At 34.5% G+C, this 26,705-nt stretch overlaps 2 protein-coding genes across 3 annotated transcripts; both read left to right on the top strand.

The window, feature by feature from the left end:
- Positions 1-513: 513 nt before the first annotated feature.
- On the top strand, positions 514-12,339 carry LOC134270630 (monocarboxylate transporter 12-like). 2 transcript variants are annotated; one of them, XM_062752868.1, is made up of 5 exons: positions 514-1,456; positions 2,541-2,874; positions 6,469-6,739; positions 8,980-9,361; positions 9,662-12,339. In XM_062752868.1, exons 1-5 carry the CDS (start codon positions 1,066-1,068, stop codon positions 10,351-10,353), a joined length of 2,070 nt encoding a protein of 689 aa, XP_062608852.1. In that variant the 5' UTR covers positions 514-1,065; the 3' UTR covers positions 10,354-12,339. The 2 variants fall into 2 exon arrangements, with proteins under 2 accessions (XP_062608852.1, XP_062608854.1); XM_062752870.1 differs by having other exon boundaries at positions 515-727.
- A 9,391-nt stretch (positions 12,340-21,730) lies between these two features.
- LOC134270597 (smad nuclear interacting protein 1-like) lies at positions 21,731-23,671 on the top strand. Its single transcript, XM_062752827.1, has 2 exons — positions 21,731-21,932; positions 22,203-23,671. Exons 1-2 carry the CDS (start codon positions 21,903-21,905, stop codon positions 23,115-23,117), a joined length of 945 nt encoding a protein of 314 aa, XP_062608811.1. The 5' UTR covers positions 21,731-21,902; the 3' UTR covers positions 23,118-23,671.
- The last annotated feature ends 3,034 nt before the right edge of the window (positions 23,672-26,705 follow it).

Genomic DNA, 26,705 nt, shown 5'->3' with positions numbered 1-26,705 from the left:
ATTTTAAGAAAGAAGGATATGCATATACATGTATATGCATATTTTCACCAAGAGATTTGTTTAAAATTCAAATTACTTTTTAGTATTTACAATATCTAATAAAAAAAACATGCGCTGTCCATAAACTTCAAATGTAAAATTCAAGGTGCAATTAATTGGACAATAATCAAAATTTTGTCAATTCCTTTGGTGGAGCATTTTAATTTGATAACATCATCAAAATGAGACTATGATTAAAAATATTGGATCATTCATTTATTAGGTACAAAATATGGTCGTGATACATTGAATACCTTAAGTATTGACCAAAACATCCAACAGTCTGTATTACATGTAAAGTAGCATGTTTTAGATGACATGACGTAAATCTAGAACTGAAAACAAAATACCAATAGAGAAAGACAGTGCAGTACTCCGTCACTAGGGAAACAGTATAACGAAATAGAACGGACAGCTTATGCATGATAGAGATAACACTATATGTGTACACTTGATTTCATTCCTATCTAATTAGCCACGATTGGACGACCTCTTGGTAGTCAGCTGCAGCAGCTTTAACGTGTAACAGTTGTAATAATTTACTATAATGTCGTCTGTAGTGACACCAGGAGAACACAATTAGATGAGTGATTATGGTAGACTGTCTCCCTCGTTCTGGCGACACCATGACGTCAGCAGCTCACGAGAATCTGGGTCTGCATGCGTCATCGATCCATGGAAACGCACGGTACTGTGAACTGAAAATTTAATGTTTTGTGTCGCTGCTGAATCTTCTTTGTTAAAAAGTGTTCCATTTTAAGATTGCGCATGCATTTTGCCAGTTATTGATCGTGAATTGATTAGCAGTAAACACAAAATGCAAAGGATGTCAATTTTACTTTTGTAAACGTGCAAATAGCAGGGATTAATAAATGTGTCTAAGCATATTCATTCAAACTGTAATAATAAAACTCGATGTCTTATTGCAATATTTTGTTGTGAATAATGGATTTTCATGAGCGGTTTAAAGACAGAACGACACGACGATGATGTGTAATTTACGCATCGTAAACAAAGCAGTGTGAGATGCCATCGACCGACTATTATCAGGCTGTTGTCGACCAAAACATAGACAACGGTTCGTGTAGCAGCCGAAACCAAGCCTATTCCATCCAGCCGAACCCGGACTTATCAGCGATTCATTCTGAAGTCTGCGACAATAATGACAGCAGCATGACGTTCTCCAAGAATAACTCGGACATCAAAAAAGACAAGGACAGCTCGTGTGGGGCGGATCAAAAACCGAAGACACGCATTGACTTTGGGGAACATTTTCCTGATGGAGGTTGGGGTTGGGTGATAACCGTGGCCGCTACAGTAGTGTATGTCTTGTGTAGCGGCATTCATTACGCCTTTGGAATCTTTTATCTGAGCATACAGAAGGAGAAGAAGATAAAAATGACTGATATGCACATAGGTAGGCTTCTAAAAAAAAAAGTCGATGTGAAAATTCTCATTGATGAGAAAAAAATCATTTCCTCTTACATTTATCTATGATAAGTCTAACTTAATTAAACCATTATATTAACATGGAAAAATATACGTATATAAATCTCAGACTGCATACTGTCCAAGTTATTTTTTAAAAAAAAAGCAACATCTTTTTTTTTCGATAATTTGGTTTAACAGTCAAGGAAGCCATGTTGATGACGTCATATTTGTACTATATGTTTCGAATTCACTTCATTCAGCTAGATAGGGAACTTGATACGAGTATAATTACAGTATTCCACCTTATCCGATATCGACTGCATCGCCATCAATTCATCTTAAGTACGTCAAGGTCATGAAAAGGTTGAAAGTAATTGAAATGGACGTTCGCATTCCGCCATTATCTCAAGTCACTGTGTACACTTATCATGATGAAATGAAACCCTTCTGCTGCAGCATAAGTGTCTGCAAAACAACTAGAGATATTCACAACATTACAAAGCAGCCTCTTGGGACTTCTTATTGATGTACATAGGAAAAATACAAAGAAAATAAAAAGTTTGATGACTCTTTTTATAGCTCTTTTGATCAGAGACCAAAAATGCTCATGGGAAAGTAAGGAGTCTGTCGTCCGTCAGTCTGTCCGTCTGTCTGTAAACAATTTTTCAAAATGCTACTTTTCCTTCAGCTTTAGTCTGAATTCAATATAACTTGGCACTCAAGTAGAATATTTTAAGATACTTAATTCTGTACATCGAGGTTTTTAAAATTTATTTCGATATACAATGTTGCCATGGTTACTTAAAATAGAAAATTCTGTGAAATGATTCGAATGCTTCTTCTACAGTTTTGGCTTGATTTTAATTTAAGTTAAAATTCAAATAGACAGCACTAAGGTATATAATTCTTTTCATTGATATTAAGTTCAATGAACTGTGTTGCCATAGTTATTAAAAATAGAAATTTCTTAGAAATACCTTCCCCCTTTAGTTTCAAATCCAACTGCGTGAAACTATTATAAACCACCCTACTGACTTTTCATTCTATCTTCAGCTGTTTGTATTTTTCAGTATGGTTAGGAACATCAGGACTGAGCATCTCGCTTCTCCTTACCCCTGCAGTAGTAACAATATGCCAGAGGAAAAGTACACGATCCTGTGCAGTTGTAGGGGGCGTAATTTGTTCCTTAGGGGTGCTTCTTTTGTCCTTCTCGAACAAGGTCGATCAGCTGTTTATCATCTACTGTGGGATCTTGTCGGCGGGGACGGGAATTTCCCTCAGTGCCGCCGGCATTATCGTGGGCCGATACTTTCTTCAGAGGCGTGAACTTGCGGAGATGATAATGGCATGTGGCACTGGTGCTGGGGCTGTTATAATGGCTCTCGTCATATACGGACTTAATAGGTAAACTATACGGCTCAACCATTGCACGTTAGAAAAAAAAATGAAACTGTTTTAGACCATTTGAAAACAAACAGGTACATGGTGTCTGTTTATGGAGCTCTGAATTTTCTATAGTTCACTAGTATTTCAAGGAAATGGCTCCGGGGTCCATAAAACTTAGATGATTTAACTTTTAAGTCTCACTTTTCCACTATTATTCCCTTGTGAATAAGTAAGGTTGAGATCGAGATGAGCTCTTAAAAGCCTATTGAAATATTTTCTTCCAGATTGATTGTCTTTATATAAATAATAATTGCATTTTAAAATTTTTCTTGGAACATGTGTGGTTAGGAGCCAAAATAACAAGTTAACGAAATGTTGTTTTTTTTTAAAAATAAAATTATATATGAAATACTTGATTAGAGTAAATCTGTGCTGTGATACCTCAGCAGTTAGAGGGGCTGCTGTTACAGTGTGCCAGACTCATCAACATGATCAACACGGCCTCGTTCAGTTCTATACTGTAGAGCGAGAAAAAAAAATCAATAAAACATACTATTAAAAAAGAGAACAAACCAATTAATACTGCTTTTACAAACTGTCTTTTCCACATACACGGCTGTGCTGAATATTAAATGGATGAAATTCAGTTTATTTTGAGATCTTGCAGACATATTACGGGGATGTTTTTATGGCAACTAATCGATATCTAAATATATCCGGCGAAGCTTTCGATGTCACGATACACCCTTATTGTGTTATAACCATCATTATTAATACAGCTGGCTGTGTAAACAGTCATTGATTAGGCGTTTTCTATCTAAACATCAGCAGCAAAAGTTTATGCAGTGTGTGATAGATTGAATCAGTCTTCAATTGAAGGGCAGTATTAATACAAATGAATACTGAAACATGTGAAATGAAACTTTATTTTACTTATTTATTTATTTAAATATTTATTGTGATTTTCTAACTTTTTAAATCAAATTTTGACATAGTCCTATAAAGTTCTGTAGAATAACAAATTTTCGTGGGGATAAAATGCCGCTGATATGTCATTTTCCTGTCTACCAAATTTTTATAAAAATACACAAATATCAGATGCAGTTTATGTGTAATAATCTCAAAAGCAAGCTTGTGCTCTATGTTTTCCGAAGAGAACATTATCTCAAATATAACAAGAAAACATTTATGTAACCATCAATTGTCGCCCGGGAAATATATAAAGTAAACAATGGAAATAAGTCTTGATCATCAAACCGCTTTGATATGTGTGAAAAGGCATGTGTCTAATTGATGGAGACGATAGTGGCGAATATTTTGAAAACTCATAGTCGGATAAAATTCGAACAAAAACGATACCATTTTAAACTTGATCAATTCCTCAAGTAAATGTTGGCTGCATAAAATATAAATTGAAGTTAGACACATGCATCAACTATATTCAAAAATGTATTTTATTTTTCAATTTTCGAATATAAAACACGGAACTGTGCAGAGTACGTTTTTATGCGAGAAGTAAAATTCGATGTTCTGAAAAAAGGGACCTGTCATTTTTTCCATAGTAAATGATAAGCAATTTTATATATTAAATATGAAAAACATATATATTTTTACAGATTCACTTAAAGGAAGTAAATATATATATATGTATCTCCTAATTTATACAGAAAAGAACATTCTGATTAACAATCTTTTTAATGTTTAGAAAATCTTTAATTCTGAATAACTACTCCCGCCCCAAACCCCATACACCAACACTTAAACTTATATGTATAGAGCAGCCTGGTCCTCCGGGCTGCAATAAAATTCCACCAGAATTGAGGAAAGAACTTTATTCGGTAATAACCAATATTTGCCCCCCAAATCGAACTTTGATGGGGATATATTTAATAAAGTTCGTAAGTCGGGGAGTATATACTGATTTCAAAGCACTGAATAGTTTAATGATTAATGACGTCATATGTACGTAATGACGTCACAAACATGACGTAAATTTCAGTTTTTATGAATTCTACAGAAAAATGCACATATTTCGTCGATATTTTGAGTAAAAGTCACTGAGCGCATGTGTGTTCAGGATCAATATTTTGATATAAGGTGTTGAATGATAATATCAATGAAATATGTAAATATTGTTCCTGAACAAACTTGCGCTCTATAAATTTTAAAGCTAAAATTGTTGAAATTTTGTCCATTTTGTCCTCTTTCTGAAAAAAGATATAAAATCGGACTAGTTTGTGACGTCATAAAAACAAAAAATATGAATAAACTGCTTTGAAACTATAATATGTTCTGTTAATTTATATTTCTAATACCATTTATTTAATTTAGCACGTTTCAGGAAGTTTTCAAAAATTTGACATTTGTGGGGGCAAATTTATGCAATATACCGCATATAGTTCTTTGGGGAAATGCCCTACTTTTGCACCCTCTTGTGACCATCATGTAAGGTTTAAATCCAAACAAAGTGCTGATTTTAAAGCAAGCATCATTCTAAGTTCTTAACTACAACCTATCAAAATTTTACCAGGGTTCTAATTTACATCAAATAAGGGGCCAGATTCAGCCGTTATTCTACCTTGTCCTTTAATCCCCCACGAATATTAGTGATTTTACAGTATCTCAACTCATGGCAAGCTCTCGGGGAAGAATTTGTCACGGATTTATTACAGAGCTATTCCATGCACAGCATATGGATAATGTTTAATGTGTATACTATGTCCATCCCTCGATTTTTTTATTGAGATCTTGTCGCCAATTTTGATTTTCTACGAGTGGGATAGCACTATCGCGATCATTGCAATACGCGACGTACAGGACTTAACGGAGGGGAATAGTTCTTGTCAACTATTTGATGAAAATGCCACCAAAGGCCATGCAGTGGATAAACCTTTTATAATGCTGATGGTTGTTATAATTTCTAAGGGTTGGATAGCACATTAGGATATAGGGTATAGTTTTAGAAGTTGCCAACCAATCATACTGCAATAAAATCGAAATTGGCGTCAAATGCTATAAATGAAGATTTTCTGAGGGTTGGGCAGTACAAATTAGTATACCCAGGAGTACAGATTTTCCATGCTTGAAAATTGTCAGACTGTATACATGTATAAAAAAGTGGTTGGTTTATCTAAACTTAAAAGTTTGCAAATATTTGGGGGGGAAATTTAAAAGAAGAATAATTATGATAATGTGCTATCCAGTCCTCATAAATTATAAATAAATATCCATGATTATAATAAACCGCATACCCACTGGATGCGAGTGGGATACAGTTGAACAACCCTTATACTATTCCCTTCGGGAAAGCCCTCGGGGAGTGGTTACCAGGGGTTTGATAAAAGAGTGTTCCCTGAAACTATACCCCGCGGTATAACTTCGCTATATACATGAAAATTTTCAGACTGTAAAAAATAGTTATTGTACCTTCTTTGTAGTAGAAAATATTTTATTATTTTAACAGGGGTATACAAATCATTATTGCTTATATATATGGTATCTGATTTTAATACATGACTGTAATTTTTCAAGCTGTTAAAATAACAAATAATCTTTGTCTTTGAATGAAAAGGTCATCAATTGTAACACAGTTTTTAATCCTTGAATTTACAGGTCTATGGTCTGGATGAAAACCATGCAGTGTTCTGTGGGCATCTTCATTCTAACTATTGTAGCTGGCGCATTGTATCGTCCTGCATCCATGTACCATCCTCGCAGAAAAATGATCATGCATATCAAAAGCCAGAAAAAGGGCAGAAGAGACCACGAAGAGGCGGAACCGTCATATTTTGATTTTAGTGCTCTGCGCATGCGTGGTTTACAAGCTCTGATGATCATTTCCGGTATAGCTGCCTTTGGGATTTATGTGCCATTCATCATCTTGGTAAAGCCATCTTCCAAGTCTCATTTGTCTGTATTTGATTAAATTACAAAGCTCAAATTATATACAAAGTTAAAATATTTCGAAAAATTACACTTGAATGTACCAATCTTGTGTAGTGTCCCAAGAATGTCGGTTACAGAAAGTTAGGTAAATTTTTCAACCACAGTCCTCATTTTTCAATTTTACTTTTTTAAAATTATACAGTTTTTGTGAAAGTTAAAAACAGAGTTTTACCAATAAATACAAGAAGTTGGAGCATAGGTGAATGACGAGATCCGAAATGCTGTTTTCCATCATTAATAACATAAATATGATTATTTCCATACTAATTCCTAAGAAATTAAGTTGAATGATAGCAATTATTTGATGCAGTTGCATTGAAGACAGCTCTGTTTCTTATGCAATCTGTTTTTCCAAATATGATAGAAGTGTCAAAGATAACGTAACTCTTTTCTTCCGTGTAATGTACGGATTTATGATACATCATACATACTTTCACTCATTTTATATTAATGAATTGTAAAGATTACGTACAGTGATCATTCACAAACACCCTTCTAAGAAAACATAACAAATTGTAAGCAGAACCAATAAGGACAGCTGAAAGCAGCAAGAAGTGGGATCAGGTGCCGTAGAGGAATAAGCATCTTTGTCAACCGGTGACACACGCCGTATCCACATTGCAATGGTTGTGTAAACAGGAAAATCCGTACATTTTAATGAAATAAAAAAATGTGAAAATATAAACGATAAAATGTCTCTCTTCGTTGTGTTATATATACGAGGTAAAACAGTTAATAATTTTTGGAGTGGGAAAAATAACCAACCAACGCGGATTATACATTTTTTTCTGCAATGCTGCACTTAACTTCCGTCAACACAGTAAAGACATTTTATTGAAAAAGTAGTAATATTAACTTAACTCAAAGAAATAATAATCAAATAAAGTTGCGGAAATGATCCACTTCTGATGATTCCAGTGTAGAAGGACACACATGCTTTACATATTTCTAAGGCCACAGTTTTTATATCTTTCGGTTTACGGATCCGCCGACCCGATTTTTCAGGGTCTAGAAAATAAAAATAATGGATTTTATCACCACTTTCGATAATTTTCCGGAAAATTCATGCCTGATCATCAGGGTTTTAATATTTATAATACGTCTGAGTCCCAAACATGTTATAAAACGTCTCATTGTTTCAAACGTTTCAGTGACTATAAACAAAAACGTGTAAACATGGCGGCAAGCATGTCTTTATTTTAAAGTGCAGTTAAAATGTCTTTGAGATAGCACGATGTCCAGAAACTTAATTTTCACAGAGAATGAAAGAAGAGCAAACTATGGGAGATGCAATATTTCTTTCCCCCAAAGAGTCCTGTTAAAACGTAATCTATGATTTTTATGGAAATAAAAATAACCACCAAATATCAGCTGTTTCAATGACATAACTTCGCTATTTTTTCCCATTGGTAATATTTTTCTTCCAGTTCAAAAGTAAGGAATTAATATGTTGAAACTGGACAAAATTGTAGAAATTGCACACAAAGACTAGTATGTACGTTTTTTCTAACTTGAATTGTATTTCCCAAACCCAGACACATGCTAAATTTTGTGTGACAAGTGTATGAAACAATGAAAAAATCAATATACCCAGATAAATAGATCATTTTCATGGTTATAGGTCCCAGATACATGCCTTGTTGTTGACATTTTACTTTGACCATACAGCTGTATAAGGTCATGCTAATAAAAGGAAATAGGCAACAGTGTAGGGTTTCACCAAAAGAAGTAAAGATAATCTGTGACTTCGTCTTGATAATATAGTTTACAAGATTATGAATCTAAATCAAAGTAAATTAGTTGGTTTTTGTTAAAAAAAATGAATGTGTCATGTTCCAAAAATATTCTGTGATCAACATCTTTAATATTTAAAAAGATATTTTTTTAAAAGATTTCAAATAAGATCTGAAGTAAACCTTCAGTAAAATCATTTGTAGTTCCTTTTATTTGATTCTCATTTTAGTACAAATAATTTCAGGAAATGTTTCCAATTTTTACTAATTCAAAAGAAGGGTGGTGGTGTTTTTGTTTTTTGAAATCAGCTATGTTCCGTTTGAAAGAAGTTTCAAATTATTTTTATTTTTATTTTGTCGCCACCCAATGGACATTTTGGTTGGAAAAAATCCGTAAACCTAAAGATAAAATAACTTTGGCCTAATATACTATTTTACATTTCAGATTAAAATTGGATACGATCGGAAAATGGCGGATGTTGACCTGCTTCTTATCATTGTTTACCTAGGCCTTGGTTTTGTTCTTGGGGTCGTTGCTCAAGGTTATATTATTATCAAAGACAGCAAAAGCTGTTCCATCTGCCGGCGCTGCCTCTGTCAGGCGAACTGTCTGGCTTGTGGCGTTCTGACGCTTCTCCTGTTGTTGGAGAAAGACTACAATTCCTTTGCACTGTATGCCTGGGGTTTCGGCATTTTCTGTGGGGGATATTTTTACACACTTAAAATGTACACTTATGAAATTGTGAAGTTTAAAATAATGGAGAGAGCCTGGGGATTTGTGTGTGCTGCTCAATTTTTACCAATTCTCATTGGATCACCGATATCATGTAAGTGTCCATTTCATTTCAATTGTGTCTCTTAGTATTCAATAGTAAACTATGTATATAGGTTTACTGTTCAATCAATGAATTTGCCTTTAGGTTTTCTATAAAATTACAATGAAACTTACTTTAATTAAAACGTGTTTCTATAATCATTAGAAGCCTTAATATCTCGAAAATTCTATATATCAACAACGTTACGATAGTTTCGGGAAAGTCCTTAGAATATTGTTTAAAATGCAAGACTACTTTTACGAACGATTTCAAGAAGAAAATGTTACATTTGAGATATGATTTTTCTTGCAGTGTATCTGAACAGTAATCACGAAAACGAACATGCTGGATTTATTTTTGCCGGTGTTGCGATGGTGCTAGCAGGACTTTTGTTTTTCCTCATGCCAGCATTTGAGAAACATAAATCGAATTCAGAGGTCAGACAAATGGCAAAGAATACGTGCAGCAAAAATAGTACAGAAGCTGCCGCTCTCTTGGACCTTGATTTGACCGATGCCATGGTTACCAAACCCCTTAACAACGTACAGTTTATCGTCTCTCCAGCGCGACTTAAACACACCAACAAAGAGGCGGGAAAGTTTCAAATGCAGTGTTTTATTCATCAGAAGGAGAAAGAAAAACCTAAACAAATTGTGCTGTCTAAAATAACAGAAGAAAAGGAGGGTTTAAGACTCGATTTCAATGAAGTTTCACATGGATCTGTTGCTTCTAAACAAAATGACAGCGGTGTACAAGACAAAAGTGAGGCGGATCCAAGAAAACCTAACGTTACAGATTTCCCCTCAGACAGTGTGCAGTCTAGTAACACGGGAAAATCCAGCTCTGACAGTGGTAATTCAAAATCTGAAAGCAGAAAACTTAAGAAGAATATAGATAATGTCAAAATCGAACTCTTTGATCCGCCAAGCCAGGAAAAGGAATCTACGGCGACAGTTTCGTACGATAGTGATTTGTACATTAATTTGTGCGAAGCTCAAGTTTAACCATTTTAGCTTAAGTGAAATCCATACATTAAACTTGATTTTTTTTAAATATTGTTCAGAATGCATTTCTTGACATTTTTGAACAGTATAAAGCCTGCATGGTTATCGAGTTTATCGAAACCTTTGGCCACATTAGAAATGAGGGTGGTGTACAGAAATTATTGGTGGTATACAGAATCATTGGTTATGATACCAAAACGGGCCATTGAGTTTAGACAACCACATTGAAAAGACGGTCAATATTATTGATTTCGGTGACTGGTTTTGCGTCAAAACGTGCTATACTTTGCATTTATGATACTGGTATATGAACTGGATACGAGTGACACCGTGTTCGTCAAGGTATGAATGTCGAGGATTTTTGGGTGAAAATGTACGGAGAATGATTGCTGTAAGGCAAGTTTTCCGTGACGAGGCTTTACGTGAAGTATTGTATGAAAAGTTATATTTATTCATACTATTACGACATGGATATACATACATGTACTGTAAAGAGGCGTCTTTTAAACAGGATATACGAAGTGATTATTCCTGTGAATCGACCAGTCTCAGACATTGACATAATGATCATGCATTTTCCCAAATGTATACACTCTTTCTTTAACAATTTCAGAATCATTCCACTAAATCTATGTTAAGTTTGCCTTGGATGTAAGTTTTGCTAGCGATACTGATAAGTGAGCTTATATGCGATGATAGAGTTTCTGTCGTCCAGTTGTATCAGTCTTTTAATCAGGAAATAATATTTGAAAGTGCTAATCCTCCTGCAGCTTTTTTCCTGAATTATATTTAACTTTTTAAAATAGTTTTGATTTCGATAACGTTTATGATTTTTAAGAATGAAACTATCTTTGATAACTTGGAAATTCTTCAAACTTTACAATCCTAATGAATTGGATTTGTGACAACTTACAACTACACTTGTACATTATGTGAAGGTCAAATGTCTTGGTTACTTAAAAAAAACAAAATTCCTTTGATTTAAAAAAAAACTCATCCTCATACACAATTAGACTACATTTAATTGTCCACCTGTGTATATTTATTAATTTCCAATGAAATTGGAACAACACATGTAATTTGTCCTACAATGTCTTTGAATTCCATAAAGTTTGGTATACAATTAGATTACACCATAGACCATAAATCTGTGCTGTCATTGTTACCAAAAAAGAATCATTTTTCTAACAACCTCTCGATTACTTGGTACTGTTTGAAATTTGTAACTAAAACAACAGTGAATATATAAAGGCTACTATTAATCATGTTTTCGCGTGAACTTTATTTTAGTGTTATCACGCGAGGCAGTGTGCTCGCGAAAATTTCATTCTCGCATTTATAAGTATTCCTTTGGGATTCGAGAAAAAAATTGTCTCACTAATAAAGAGTTAATGACTATCTCGCGAAAATTAAATGATCTACAGTATATTTACTTTACATCCCTGGTGTGCGTTCCATGGATATAGGTAATGTAAAGATGGAAACGTTAACGATTTGAAAACGTTGACGAAATCGACCATTTCCAATAATATACGTGTACTCGGTTTCAACTCGTCAATTTTCACATTCCTCTCAAAAAGCAGTGTTGGATGCGTAGATCCTCAACGTTTCTACTTGGTATAATTTCGTTTAATCATAAATAAATCTTCTTCAAACTTTCAAATCGTCAATATATGTACTTATACAAGTATGTTTAGAAGAAATCGAGATTTTCACACTTTTATAACGGGGGTTCCCGATACAATTCTCCTTCTGACACTGTTATTTAGTACAAATCAGTAGAGCTTCGGCCTCTTCAGGAAATGTCTTAATGAATATGAATTTTTCTCTTTATTTAATCAATGTTAATACACTGCATATGATTTATATATCTCATTTTGGAAATTTTATTTGTAAAATTTAACTATTTTCCGTCTTTTTGTACTAATACAAAAGTTCATTTTGAATATTTTAAATAATATTTCTGAGATATATTTATGTACAAAATTTAATTATCATTTTAATTACTTTGTGCAAAGATTGAGTCTATTTAGAATATTATCTAGATTTTAACAAAAGCTATCCTTGTAAATTAACAAAAAGTACATGTACGTGTAAAAAGTACATGTACATGTAATTGCATTTTGTATATATTTCAGCTGTGCCATATACACACATGTATATTTTTTCATCTTTTTTTTTTTTTTTTTTTTTTTTTTTTGGTAACGATTAAAGAAATAAATTTAACAGTGCGCCTGTAAACGAATGTCGTATTATTAAGCGAACATTATCTTTTGCAGAATTTGTTTTCGTAATTCATTGATGATTTTTTTATTAATAAATGTATGAAATGTCTCGAGTTATTCAATTTAATGATATACGTGTATTTAATCGACGTAAATTGGATCAGGTGCGTATATATGTAAGTATACATGTACACGTATTTTATCTAGTACCGGTTCGTGTTAAAATCGCATGCAAAGGGTTATATAATGAAGTTTCTCAGAATTTGATGATTTTTCCACACAATTTTCTCTTGAACTATGAACCTTGTATGTGAAATTAAAAATAATTTGGTTCATGGTTACCATGGGCACTTGGGTTTAACAATTTCCCTAGCAAACAGTCAAAATCTCTTATCTTTCAGGCTCTAATTAAATATAACAAGCAAATACAAAGAATCGTGACGTCCATCTTTCGTTGTCTTTGTGGGTGAGATGCCATTTTTTTTATGGAAAGCCCTATCATATGTCATTCAGAAGTTAGCATCGAAGTTGATTTTTTTTTTAAATTAGGTCAAAGGTCAAGGTCACAAGGTCAAAATCATAGCGTATATAGAAAGGTCGTGTCACAGATAAACACATCTTTAATACGTATGAAAGCCCTATCTATTCTCATTCAAAAGTTATGACCAATTTTAAGTATAAATGTTTAATTTTTTAAAAAGCAGGTCAAACTTCAAAGTCACAGGATCAAAAATCAAAGTGTATTTAGAAAGGTCTTGTCACAAGTAATATCCATGTTTAATACGAAAGCCATATCTCTTCTCATTCAAAAGATTAGCTGCAGAACTGTAGCTCTCCTAAAAAAATATATATACATGTATATACAGACCAGAGAGCTACAGTGCCACCCACTGGAAAAAACTGCAGACTTATTGCGCACAAAAAGTTGCGCTTATTTCTTATCTCAATTGCAAAAGAACATGATTTCAAACAATGCCTTACTTCTGTATCAAGTACTCTCGTAGTTGATATCTGCACAAAGTGCCCTGGACCGAATTATCTTGCAAACCAAAATGGCAGTATAAATAGACGAAATTTTTGATGATCTCAATTTCAGGACCAGGAGGGCTATTAACAACAATTATAAGGAATGTTTTGTTTTGGAAACAGCGAAAGAATATGTTAGGAACACATGGTAAGTAATATTTTGAGAAATTGAAAACGTTTTTTTTTTTTACTTGAGGTGACAGTTTTTAAAACACGGAGAAATAAATCGAGAAACAGCACCCTTTTTGTGCGCAATAAATACTATAGTATACAGTTTTTAGCTCACCTGAGCCGAAGGCTCGAGTGAGCTTTTCTGATCACATTTTGTCCGGCGTCCGTCTGTCCGTCTGTCTGTAAATTTTTCACATTTTCGACTTCTCAAGAACCGCTGGGCCAATTTCAACCAAACTTGCCACAAAGCATCCTTGGGTGAAGGGAATTCAAGTTTGTTCAAATGAAGGGCCACGCCCTCATTCAAGGGGAGATAATTGAGAATTAGTGAAAATTTGGTGGTATGTTTTAAAAATCTTCTTCTCAAGAACCACTGTGCCAGGAAAGATGAAACTTATGGAGAAACATCCTCAGGTAGTGTAAATTCAAGTTTGTTCAAATCATGTCCCCCGGGGGTAGGGCGGGGCCACAATGGCCGACCAAAGTTTTATATAGAAATATATGGGAAAATTCTTTAAAAATCTTCTTCTTAAGAACAGCAAAGCCATGATTGCTCATATTTATATGGAAGCATCCCCAGGTAGTGTAGATTCAAGTTTGTTCCAATCATGACCCCCGGGGGTAGGGCGGGGCCACAATGGCCGACCAAAGTTTTATATAGAAATATATAGGAAAATTCTTTAAAAATCTTCTTAAGAACAGCAAAGCCATAATTGCTCATATTTATATGGAAGCATCCGCAGGTAGTGTAGATTCAAGTTTGTTCAAATCATGTCCCCCGGGGGTAGGGCGGGGTCACTATGGCCGACCAAAGTTTTATACCGTATAGAAATATATAGGAAAATTCTTTTTAAATCTTCTTCTTAAGAACAGCAAAGCCATAATTGCTCATATTTATATGGAAGCATCCCCAGGTTGTAGTGTATTCAAGTTTGTTCAAATCATGACCCCCGGGGGTAGGGCGGGGCCACAATGGCCGACCAAAGTTTTATATAGAAATATATAGGAAAATTCTTTAAAAATCTTCTTCTTAAGAACAGCAAAGCCATAATTGCTAATATCTATGTGGAAGCATCCCTAGGTAGTGTAGATTCAAGTTTGTTCCAATCATGACCCCCGGGGGTAGGGCGGGCCACAATGGCCGACCAAAGTTTTATATAGAAATATATAGGAAAACTCTTTAAAAATCTTCTTCTCAAGGATAGCAAAGCCATATATAATTGGTCATATTTATATGGATGCATCCGCAGGTATTGTAGATTCAAGTTTGTTCAAATCATGACCCCCGGGGGTAGGGCGGGGCCAAACTTTTGGTTTTACACTTTTCTATAGTATTGTAATTATAACCAATTTCTACTTTTTCCTAGCCACAATGCTCGGTTGAACGATGTGGCCCATGGGCCTCTTGTTTTCAATGGGTGGCACTGTATAGCTCTCCGGTCTGTCAATTTATTTTTTTTTCGGGGAGCTACAGTTCTGTAGCTATCAAAAGATATGAAGAAAAAAATATGTAAAATCTTGTCATAAATTGCATAATTTATCTCTAAATACTCAAAAATATTTTACAATAAATTAAAATTTTTGAGATCTTCTGCAAACTAGAGGCCATTTTACAATTTCCTATCTCCATAGTAACAGCAATATCCCCTTAGTAACACATCTTAGAATGATAATTTTTGCGCGTTCATGCATAATTGTTTCTTGTCCCCTTGATTGCCCAATGTAAAAGGCAAAAATAGGATGGGGTCAATAAACAAGCGTCAAAGTAAGCTTTTATGAAAGCTCTATTTAGCGCTAATGCATTTTGTTTCTAATGCTTTAATTCAGAGCGCATTATTAATATTCACCAATGTTTCAATTTTAAGGGTTCCTATAGCAAGAAGAGGCCCATGGGCCACATCGCTCACCTGAGCACTAAGGGTAGGAAAAAGTAGAAAATGGTTTTTTATTGTAAAGTTTAAATCCAAAAGTAGTCCCATGACCAATCATGAATTTGCTATTTTTTAGAAAATGATTTTTAAAGAATTTTCCTATATATATCTTTGAAAACTTTGGTCGGCCATTTTGGCCCCGCCTTACCCCCGGGGGTCAGGATTTGAACAAACTTGAATCCACATTACCTGAGCATGCTTCCATATAAATATGATGAATTATGGCTTTGTCATTCTTGAGAAGAAGATTTATAAAGAATTTTCCTATATATTTCTATGTAAAACTTTGGTAGACCATTTTGGCCCCGCCCTACCCCCGGGGGTCATGATTTGAACAAATTTGAATCTACACTATCTGCGCATCCTTCCATATATATATGATGAATTATGGCTTTGTCATTCTTGAGAAGAAGATTTTTAAAGAATTTTCCTATATATTTCTATGTAAAACTTTGGTCAGCCATTTTGGCCCCGTCCTACCCCCAGGAGTCATGATGTAAACAAACTTAAAACTACACTACCTGAGCATGCTTCCATATATATATGATGAATTATGGCTTTGTCATTCTTGAGAAGAAGATTTTTAAAGAAATTTCCTATATATTTCTATGTAAAACTTTGGTCGGCCATTTTGGCCCCGCCCTACCCCCGGGGGTCATGATTTGAACAAACTTGAATCTACAATACCTGAGGATGCTTCTCCATAAGTTTCATCTTTCCTGGCACAGTGGTTCTTGAGAAGAAGATTTTTAAAATATGCAACCAAATTTTCATTTATTCCCAGTTATCTCCCCTTGAATGAGAGCATGGCCCTTCATTTGAACAAACTTGAATTCCCTTCACCCAAGGATACTTTATGGCAAGTTTGGTTGAAATTAGCCCAGCGGTTCTTGAGAAGAAGTCGAAAATGTGAAAAGTTTACAGACAGACGGACGCCGGACAAAATGTGATCAGAAAAGCTCACTTGAGCTTTCAGCTCAGGTGAGCTTAAAACCACCGATCTACAAAACGTTCAACTTGTGTGAAAATTAGTTTTATTTCATGGAATTGTGTAGATTCTAAATTAAAACACATGTACATGTAAATCATGACCCCCATAGAAACTGAAACTTTCAATTTTTTTTCAAATTGAAATGTTTACGAAAAATTTCTATTTAATCATCTTATCAAAAACCACCTGATCACAAAAAAAAATTAAACTTACAATGTATGTGAAAGATTCTCATGGTGGCACTAACTCTTATATCTAAAGTGTTCATTTTATGACCCTTACCGATAACATGATGCAACAATAGGGGGTCAAATATACATGTAACAATATAAGAAACTTCTTACAAAAAATCTGCCGAAACCGATAGAACCATTAATTAACAAATATTACTATCCCAGTTGTAGCCTCTCTTGCTCAGTGGTCCTCCTCCAAGTTGTTTTTGGCCGGTGTAAAGACGAATAATGACCCCCATCGAATAATGACCGGGGGTCATTTTTCAACGACAAAAAATGACCCCCTACCCGTAGAAAAAAATCATTTTTTGTAGAAAAATAGTCCTAGGGGTCATCATTTTATATGTTAGTACTATAAAAAAAATTGACCCCCATTGAAAAGTGACCCCCTTTAAAGTGATACAAAATTTATAACAGGTGAAAGGGAAAAATATGATGTATATTATAATTGTTCTTCCTTCGAGTAATTCATGCATATGTTCGAATAGATTTGATCTTTGTTCTTCTTAGCACGTAGGAGCAATAAAGTTCCTAATTTCTCTCTGCCGAAATATTGACAAATCAGTTTTAAGCAATTAACAATCAATCAATTATTCTTCATTTCTCTGATAAATGAGCAAACCTAGAAAATCAAAGATGGTACATGTAAATGGATCAAACGCACGCTGGAGATGAAATTTATGAATATAATTTTTTTTCTTTACTGACTACATTGATACGTTGTTTCAGAAAAAATATTTGTTGGGAAAAAGTAGAAATTAGTAGCAGACGAATTAACAAATAAGTAATGTGTTCCAATTAATGAGGTTTCATTCGCAGGAGTGAGTAAAAATAGAAATGGATGAAAGGACCCGTCGATGCTGTATATTTTTTATATGTTCCATCCTGTACATGCAGACCATCACTATATGATTGAAGATACTTTAAATCTCTGCAAAGACATATTCTTTTTATAACACCCCCCCCCCCAAGAACATTACGTTAAATTAATACAAAAAAATAAATAAAAAGCAAAAATTAATATATATAAAACTCTATACCTTTCAATAATACTAGAAGAGGCTCTAGATAAAATATTGAAATGAAGTTAAGCCTTCACACAAGTACTATCATATCATAATTTACTTCACCATGATTAAAGCATCCTTTAAATGTTGGTGAGGGTAACTTGAAAGTATTGTTGCAAAGTAACAGTTGAAAATTAGTATGTTATTTTAAGCTTTTTTTAGTCCCTCCTTATAGAAAAATAAAAGTAGGCTAGTTTTTTTTGTTGCTTTTGTTGATAATCGACTTCCTCCTAAATATGTTAGGGAAGGGGTGGGTATAACACCTAAAAATATGCACTGTAAAGCTATGGGCTAGTGTAAAATACACATTCTACTGCAAAAACTATACATGTAAACATAACCTTTTGATTTAGCACCCAGTATTCATTACATTTCTTAATTCTTGTTTTACTCCACCCTTTTACTCAGTTATGAATACTAGTATATATATTTTTCAGAGAATTTAATATGAAAATCAGAACAGACATTTTCATTTTTGTAACGTCTTCTTTATACTGTATCATAATATGAAAAGTTAATTGAAGACCATTTCTTTTTATGTCCCCGTAATCGAAGATTCGGGGGTATAGAGTTTTAGCGTGTCCGTCTGTATGTCTGTCTGTCTATCTGGCGGTCTGTTTGTCCGCAAAAACTATAACCTTGACCATTACTTTTCATTTATTGTAGCTATGACTTTCATATTTAATATGTGTATTCCTTGTGACAAGACCTTACTTTGGGTACCACCAAATTTGACCTTTTGACTTTTACCTTGGAGTTTGTCCCATTTTACACAAAAATGCCAAATTTTTACTTTGGCCATAACTTTTAAACAGTAGATACTAGTACTCTCATACTTCACATATTTTTTTGGTATAACCTTTCATTGGACACTAAAAACTTTGACCTTTTGACCTTGACCTTGGAGATTTCCGTATTTATGAAAAAAACTTGAACCTTGGCCATAACTTTTGAACGGTAAGGGCTAGGGTTTTCATACTTCACATATGTAATCCTTGTTACATTAAACTTTCTTAAGAAACCATCAACTTTGACCGTTTGACCTTTGAGTTTGTCCTACCTTTCAAAACCTTATCCTTAGCCATTACTTTTGAACAAATGGTGCTACGGCTTTCCTGTTTTGCAATTGTATTTCTTGTGAGAAGACCCTACTTTGGGTACCAATATATTTAAATTGCATTTTAGAAAAGTTTAATCTTCGCTATGTTGGCATACAGGAGCATAGCTGTTTCACAAACACATCTTTTTATATATAAGAGGAGTTGCGGATAAGAGATGGATAACCCAAAGCGTATCAGACGGACGGACGAACATCTCGATCACTATATACCATCCCGCCTTTCAAGCGGAGGATATAATAATATATAATACTGCTGATTTTTCTGTCAGTATGATGATTTCCACCATCGAAAAACAATGTTTACCTAACCCTTTAGGCTTGATAAATCTTTTACTCCTTTAGATTCTGAATCATCGCATTAACCTTAAAGTATAGCTATAATTGTATAATGTTATGAGATCAACATATCATCAATTTATTCCCAATTAGCTCAGGTGAGCATTTTGGCCAATATGCTTCTTTATCTATTTTTTTTTTTTTGCCCCCTAAAAATTTCAGCTTTAATCCACAGGGAGTCAATTTTCTACCGGCGTCATTTTTCTTCACGTGGGTTCTGCAAATTTTTAGAGTGGTGACACTTTTTCTACGGGCAAAAGGGTCATGTTTCGACGTCGATTAATGACCGGGGGTCATTTTTTGCCGTAGAATATTGACCGGGGTCATTTTTCGCTGTCGAAAAATGACCCCCGGTCATTATTCGATGGGGGTCATTATTCGTCTTTACACCGGCCTACTTTTTTCCTTCCTACTGGATGCCATGTCAATGCGGTGGTACGCACATATTCTGGTGTTATCCATGCATCCTCAGTACAAGGCCAATCCAATTCCACTTCTTGAGAGTTATTTATTTTTCTCACTTGCTCTAGCTGTTTTTGTTCTGTGATGGACTTTCTAAGGCCATCTTACTCGCAGGATCTTTCTAAGGCATCTGTTCTGAAGGGTGCCAATTTTTCTTTTGTCTCTCTCCGTTGTTTTCCATGTTTCACTTCCATACATTAGGACTGACAGGACTAAACTGTTAAAAAACTTTTGTTTGGATGGAACATTTTAATGAGCTCTATAGATTTTCCTGAATCTTCCAAATTGGGACCTTTCTTTTCCCAGTATGTTGGTGATGTCCTAATCAACTCCTCCCTTTGTTGTTTTCACACCCTCAATGTAAGTAAATGTTTCTACATCCTCCAGATCCTGCCCATCAATCTTGACTTCCTCTTTTAATTCAGTGTTGAGCTTCATCACTTTGGTTTTCTCGATGGTTATAATTTGGAGGCCAGCTTGTCTATCAATTTCGTGAAGTCTTTGAGTCTTTTGCTGGATGTCTTGCAATTTGGAGAGTAAGGCAAGGTCATCTGCGAAGTCTAGATCTTCGAGTTTTGTTGTGAAATTCAACCTTATTCCTGTTGGTTCTCTTTCTGTAGTTCTTTTCATTACGTTATCTTATTCTATAACCAACAGAAATAGGAATCAAGACATTGTGCAACCCTGATTCACTCCTGTTGTTGCCCAGAACCAGTCTGTTTCTTAATTCTCCATCTTCTGATTCATATAGAGTTTCACCATTCTGACCAGTTTGTCTGGAATGCCATAAAACTTCATGATAGACCAAAGGCTCTGTGAACGGAATCAAATGCCTTTCCAAAGTCAACATAATTTACAAATAATGTTGAATTCCATTCAGTAAATTGTTCTATGGTGTTACGGAGTGTACAAATAGTTGTTCTGTTGCACTCCTCCCTCTTCTGAAGCCAGCTTGTTCCTCGCGCAGCTGTTCTTCCACTCGGATTCTTTGTATAAATATTCTGAAGAATACTTGCTTTGCACATACAAAAGTATAACACCTCTGTAATATATATCGCATACCGATCTATAACCTTTCTTTGGGATCTTCACTATCAGGCCTTTTCAATTTGGTATGTTATATTTTATGAAGGAAATATTCGTCTTTCACTGCTGGGTCGTCCTTCAGATAAATTGGGGGGCGGGGTACGGTCAGACGATCGACATGTTCCTCAAATACATGCTTTGTATACCTTTTATCATATTTTTTTAAAAAAAAAATCATTCTCTAGTGATTCAGCTCTAAATTGTTTTCCGTGTGTTTTTCAAATAAAATTGGTATACCTAAAATTGTTACTTTATTATATGATATATAAATATCAGCTCTGGTATCTTGCCCAAATGCCTGGTTAAGTACTAAGTACCTCAATTTTTGGTAAGGGGAGACTTGTACAAGTAGCTAAACTTCAATAAAAAAACTTGGGGGAAATTATATATTTTCCACACTGAGGTGCTTGGTTACGCCCCTCCCCGTCATCTATTGTACGTTCTACCCCAAAGGTTCATTGACCTATTTAAAATAAAATATTATTTTATGGCATATTCACAAAGTATTACAACTGAAAAATCCTGAAAAGCTAAACACCCCCCCCCCCTTCCCCCTTCAGAATAAAATAGATGTCCCATTATTTATAGGTTCTAAAATTTTAAAATTCTTAAAGCTTCTCTTTTGCAAATACAGGGAATTCTATTCAGTAGGAGAACAATATGTTGTAGGCACGGTCGACTCATATTTTGCTGATTTAACTAATATCGACAAATACTGGTACGTCCTAATAAATCGTTTCCGGTGGAGTCGAAATTCGGACGTTTTTGAATGTTGTTGTTTTCATGAATTCTTATTTTGTGTAGGTCTTATTTAGGTTATTCTTTTCATCATCTAGCCTACTCGGTATAATATTTATCCCCAAGAGAAGAGGAATTCAACAAGTAAAACGAGAACAGTTCAATGCCTAAGCGACACAAATCAAGAAGTTTGGTAAATCTCTTGATCATTGCAAACATTGACAATGAATGTTCACAGAATATCATAAGCTTACTCAAAATGAAAGATGTAAAAAGAAAAATATATACGTACTCAAATTTAAATGTTCTTAAAGAAGAACTCTTGTTTTCTTTTTGTTTGTTTTTAACAGTCGCCTAAGGCTATCTGATGTTGCTTAATGAGCGAAATGTAATTTTCTTGTAGTGGATTTATTATGAAATATAACCTGTATTTCATTTGTTATTTGATAATTATAATTTTTAGAGCCCTGCCAGATTAAAACATTCACGGAGAAGATCAGGGAGCCCTCAACCAAAAATTAAAAAAGAGCCACCATGGACACCACCTCGAGATAAAAGAAGACCAGACAGACATAGAGAACGATCTGCAGAGAGAGATGTGGCAAGAGATAAACATCATATCAAGAGAGAGCGAGGGGATAGAGAGGACAGACATACAGACAGGGTCAGAGTGAAGCAAGAGAGAGAAAACAGACATGACAGACCACACAGACAGAGAGAGAACCAGCAGAGAGAGAGGAGGCAAAATGACGACCGCAGGCGGGAAAATCAAAGACACGGTGGAAATAACCCATTCAGAAACACGGAGGAAGATGGACAAGAGTATGGCCGACCAGGTGACACTAGGGATAAAAACAATTCAAAGCCATTGGAAAAGGAGAAACCGAATTTCAGCACATCTGGAAAACTGGCAGAGGATACTAATGTTTACAGAGGTGTTGTTATTAAGTATAATCAGCCTCCAGAGGCAAGAAAACCAAAAACAAGATGGAGGCTTTATCCGTTCAAAGGTGAAGAAGCTCTTCCTGTATTACACATTCATCGACAGAGTGCGTATCTCATTGGGCGAGACCGCATTGTGGTAGATATTCCAGTGGATCACCCCTCGTGTTCCAAACAGCATGCAGTTTTACAGTTCCGACTAGTAGAATTTACGCGGAGTGATGGTTCAACTGGTCGGCGAGTTCGGCCCTACATAATTGATCTCGGCTCAGCTAATGGAACTTTTGTTAACAATAACCAGATAGAGGCTCAGCGATTTGTGGAACTCATGGAGAAGGACATGATTAAGTTTGGCTTCAGTTCCAGAGAGTACGTGATTCTGCATGAGAAATCAGACACTTCGGAGGTAGAGGATCAAGGTGTAATCTCGGACTGAACTAATTGTGTTTAAGAGAAATTATGGTCAAACTCAGGCAAATGTGAAAGAAGGGGAAATTATGTTGAAAACTTGAAATTCATGCTCTGTGTTCCTCATTCATTATCATGTTTCATCATCATTTTGAACAAAACTGTTATATTCTATTGCACTGTCATATGAGCTGCCTCATAATCATGATTTTTGTAATAATTTGCATAATTCTATATTTTGTTTTAAACTTGGATGTCATCTTTAACAAATTTGCTGTAAATTAATGGTATGCAATACAATGTATACTATTATAACATAAACATTTCATAAAACGTTTATGAAGGTTGTTCCAGTAAGTCACTTGTGAAAACATGTTTTCAATTCTTACATGCATTAAAAACCTTAAGGACAAAATACTTTATGTTCATTATTCATTTATTGGATTTTCTAGGAAAGCTTTTCAATAATTTTTTGTTTTTAATATGTTTTCATAATGTACATCATATACATTTAGTTACTCACAGTCAATGTAAATTGGTTGATGTCATGAATATTGAACATTAAAGATTCTTTTATCTAAATTCTCTGTTTTTGATTTGTAGTGTTGTGTTTTTTTGTGTCTTTGTTGGTATTTGAAACCCTAAATCTTTTAACTAAGAGAATTGTTGAAATTTTCAAATGTTGATATCATCCTTTAAATTACATGCACATGCTCCACACACTATGATTTTGCTCTCAGATTTTCAAAATAAAAATGAAATTCAAGCAAGTTGAAAAAAGTAGAACATTTGAAAACAAGGCATACTTCTTTGTAAATTAGTTGAATCTGAATGAAGAATCAAAACAAAAAAATACTTCGTAACTGCACTCAGAATGATAAAAGCCCTTATATTTAGCAAGATAGAACATGGCAACAGTCAACATAGCATGTAAACAGATGATTTTCCAAACACGAGGCCCATGGGTCACAATGCTCACCAGAGTCTATGGCCCTGCTGTTCTTCAACAGATTTTTTTCTCCAATGTATTCATATGTAAAGTTTTGACCCCCTGTTATAAACACCCTTCCCCCAGGTGCCATGTTTTGAATGAAACTGAATGCCCTGTTCACACAAAGAATTTAATAATTTGCAGTTAATAAATGCGAAGTAAAATAACACAAATTAAAACTGTGAGCAGTGAGCTCACTAAATGATACCCCTGCCTCCCATAATGTCCATGCTTTGCTATATATCGTCTTACGGTAACGTGTAAAAAGGAATAACTTGTGGTAGCTAATGTTATTCAGAAGCGCCATATCTCACGTCATTGGTAAGAATAAATTAGCAATGTCCATGTTTTGCTATGGTAAACCTAAAATATGTGTCGCTTCAAAAAATAAAATAGGAAGTGCACAATGGCAATGTGTAATAAAGATTTTGTGAAAGTTTCATTAAATTTTACTCAGTGGTATAAGAGGAGTTGCGGATAAGAGATGGGTATCCCAAAGCATAACAGACGGACGGACGTATAGACAGACGGACATACCGATTATAGTATACACTCCCACTTTTCAAGCGGGGGGTAAAATAATGTGAATTAAATTGTATTTACACAAAAGCTATGGGGAAGTAAACTAATTCTTTGTGTGAAGGCATTTCAAATTTAATTCACAGTAACTTATATTTATTTAGTATTAAACTCTCTGTGTGAACAAAGCTTAAATTTTCTAGGAATGCTTCTATATTTATGTAACTAATCATTGCTGTGCTGTTCTTGAAAACAGAATTTTAAAGATGTCTGCCACCCTAACCTTCGGGAATGGGGGGGGGGGGGGTTCCTGATTTGAACAAACTTGAATCTAAACTACCTGAGGATGCTTCCATATCAACATGACTAATCATGGCTTCATTGTTCTTGAAAAAAGATTTTTCCTTTATGTGTGTTCTTTTTTAAAACTTTGATCCCCCATTATGATCCACTGGAGAATGCTGTGGACAAACTTAAATAATCTACAATACTTGGGAAAGTTTTTATATCAATATGACTAATTATGGCTTCCTTGTTCTTCACAAGATTTTACCTAGATACTCGTATATAAAACTATGGTCCCCCATTGTGGCCCCATCCTACCCCCTGGGGTCATGATTTGAATAAATTTCATATTGAATATTTCATATTGAATCTTACACTACCTGAGGAAGATTCCATATCGGTTTGATTAATTGTGGCTTTTTTGGTCCAGAGAAGATTTTTAAAGTTAAAATGTAAAAAAAAAAAAAAAAATTGAACCCCCATGCATTATGATTTGAACAAACTTGAATCTACACTACCTGAAGATGATTCCAATATCAATACGACTAATTTTGGGTTTGTTCTTGAGAAGATTTTTAAAGATTTCTCCTATATATTTCCATGTAAAATACCCTATGGTCGCCCCTCCCTACCCCGGCATGATTTGGACAAATTAAATTTTGAATCTACACTATGTAATGAAGGTTCCACAGAAGTTTCAACTTTTCTGGCACAATGGTTCTTGAAAAGATGTTATTAATAAAAAGATGATACTAAATTTTCACCAATTCTTATTTCTTAATTATCTCCCCTTGGAATAGGATAAGGCCCTTCATTTAAACAAACCTGAACACCCTTCACCCAAGAATGCTTTGTGGCAAGTTTGGTTGATATTGGCCCCTTGGTTCTGGAGAAGTCAAAAAATGCGACAAGTTTACAGATGGTCTACAGACAAAACATGAGGTGAGCTAAAGATGCTGACTGTGCTAAAATGCCTGTCAAGTATTTGTATATAGCATTCATTATATTAAATATTGCATCTAGTTATGGTCACTTGCATGGTTTGGTTCCATCAATACAAACTGATTGGAAGTAAAATGCAGTTTATGAATGTGAGTGGTAGACTGACCTCCAGATCCTAATCTGAAATGTAGTTAAGACAGTCCAAGCAATTTATATCTAAAAATAATATCAAAATAGCTTTTAAAATATTCATCAGTTTGCAGTGGTATAGGCTATGGATATTGGTCTGGGTAGCCCAGTTGATAGAGCTTTTGACTGCCTGGTTGATCGATTCTCAGTCCGACTACTGTGGAATCACTCGTATTGGGGATTTTTAATTTTCGTGGTTTTCGAGATATGGAAAAACCCACAAATTTATGTCCACCATGAAATGTAATACTAGTATTTCACATGTATTACTACTCAACAGTTCTTCATCCACGAAATTAAATCCCCATGAACCCATATTTTTTTCTCAAACCATGAAAATTGGACCCCCGTGAAAATGTGACTTTACAGTATACATTTTCTTCTTTTCTGCTACAAGTCCAAAATATGATCACCCGCGCTGTGCTACTGGCAAAATAAAGTAAAATGTTCATTTTTTAAACAAGAAATTGTAAAGTCATTTTATTCAGAAGATGTCTGCATTGTATCACAAATCAAACAAAGATCATCATTAACAACATACATTCATTATAACATGATTTTGTAAGGTACGTTTTCACTAGATCATGTGTAACATGTAAACTCAAATTCAAAGTCCATATCAACAATTATATTTCTGGCTTCATCAACAAATTAAATTTTGCCTTTTTTTTCTCAGTCAACTTTAACATC

This window comes from Saccostrea cucullata, unplaced genomic scaffold (genome assembly GCF_032062105.1).
Source record: "Saccostrea cucullata isolate Sc308-1 unplaced genomic scaffold, CSIRO_AGI_Scuc_v1 ctg171, whole genome shotgun sequence".
In the NCBI taxonomy this organism is placed as follows: domain Eukaryota; kingdom Metazoa; phylum Mollusca; class Bivalvia; order Ostreida; family Ostreidae; genus Saccostrea; species Saccostrea cuccullata.
The sequence above is the reverse complement of the archived record's forward strand: the minus strand, read 5'-3'. Positions and strand labels throughout refer to the sequence as shown.

What these genes read in the sequence shown, in the direction of transcription:
- LOC134270630 (XM_062752868.1), top strand. Translation starts at nt 1,066, where the DNA reads ATGCCATCGACCGACTATTATCAGGCTGTTGTCGACCAAAACATAGAC. An exon ending in AATGACTGATATGCACATAG is followed by an intron (nt 1,457 to 2,540) that starts GTAGGCTTCTAA and finishes TGTATTTTTCAG; the next exon opens with TATGGTTAGGAACATCAGGA. An exon ending in ATGTGCCATTCATCATCTTG is followed by an intron (nt 6,740 to 8,979) that starts GTAAAGCCATCT and finishes TTTACATTTCAG; the next exon opens with ATTAAAATTGGATACGATCG.
- LOC134270597 (XM_062752827.1), top strand. Translation starts at nt 21,903, where the DNA reads ATGCCTAAGCGACACAAATCAAGAAGTTTG. An exon ending in GACACAAATCAAGAAGTTTG is followed by an intron (nt 21,933 to 22,202) that starts GTAAATCTCTTG and finishes TATAATTTTTAG; the next exon opens with AGCCCTGCCAGATTAAAACA.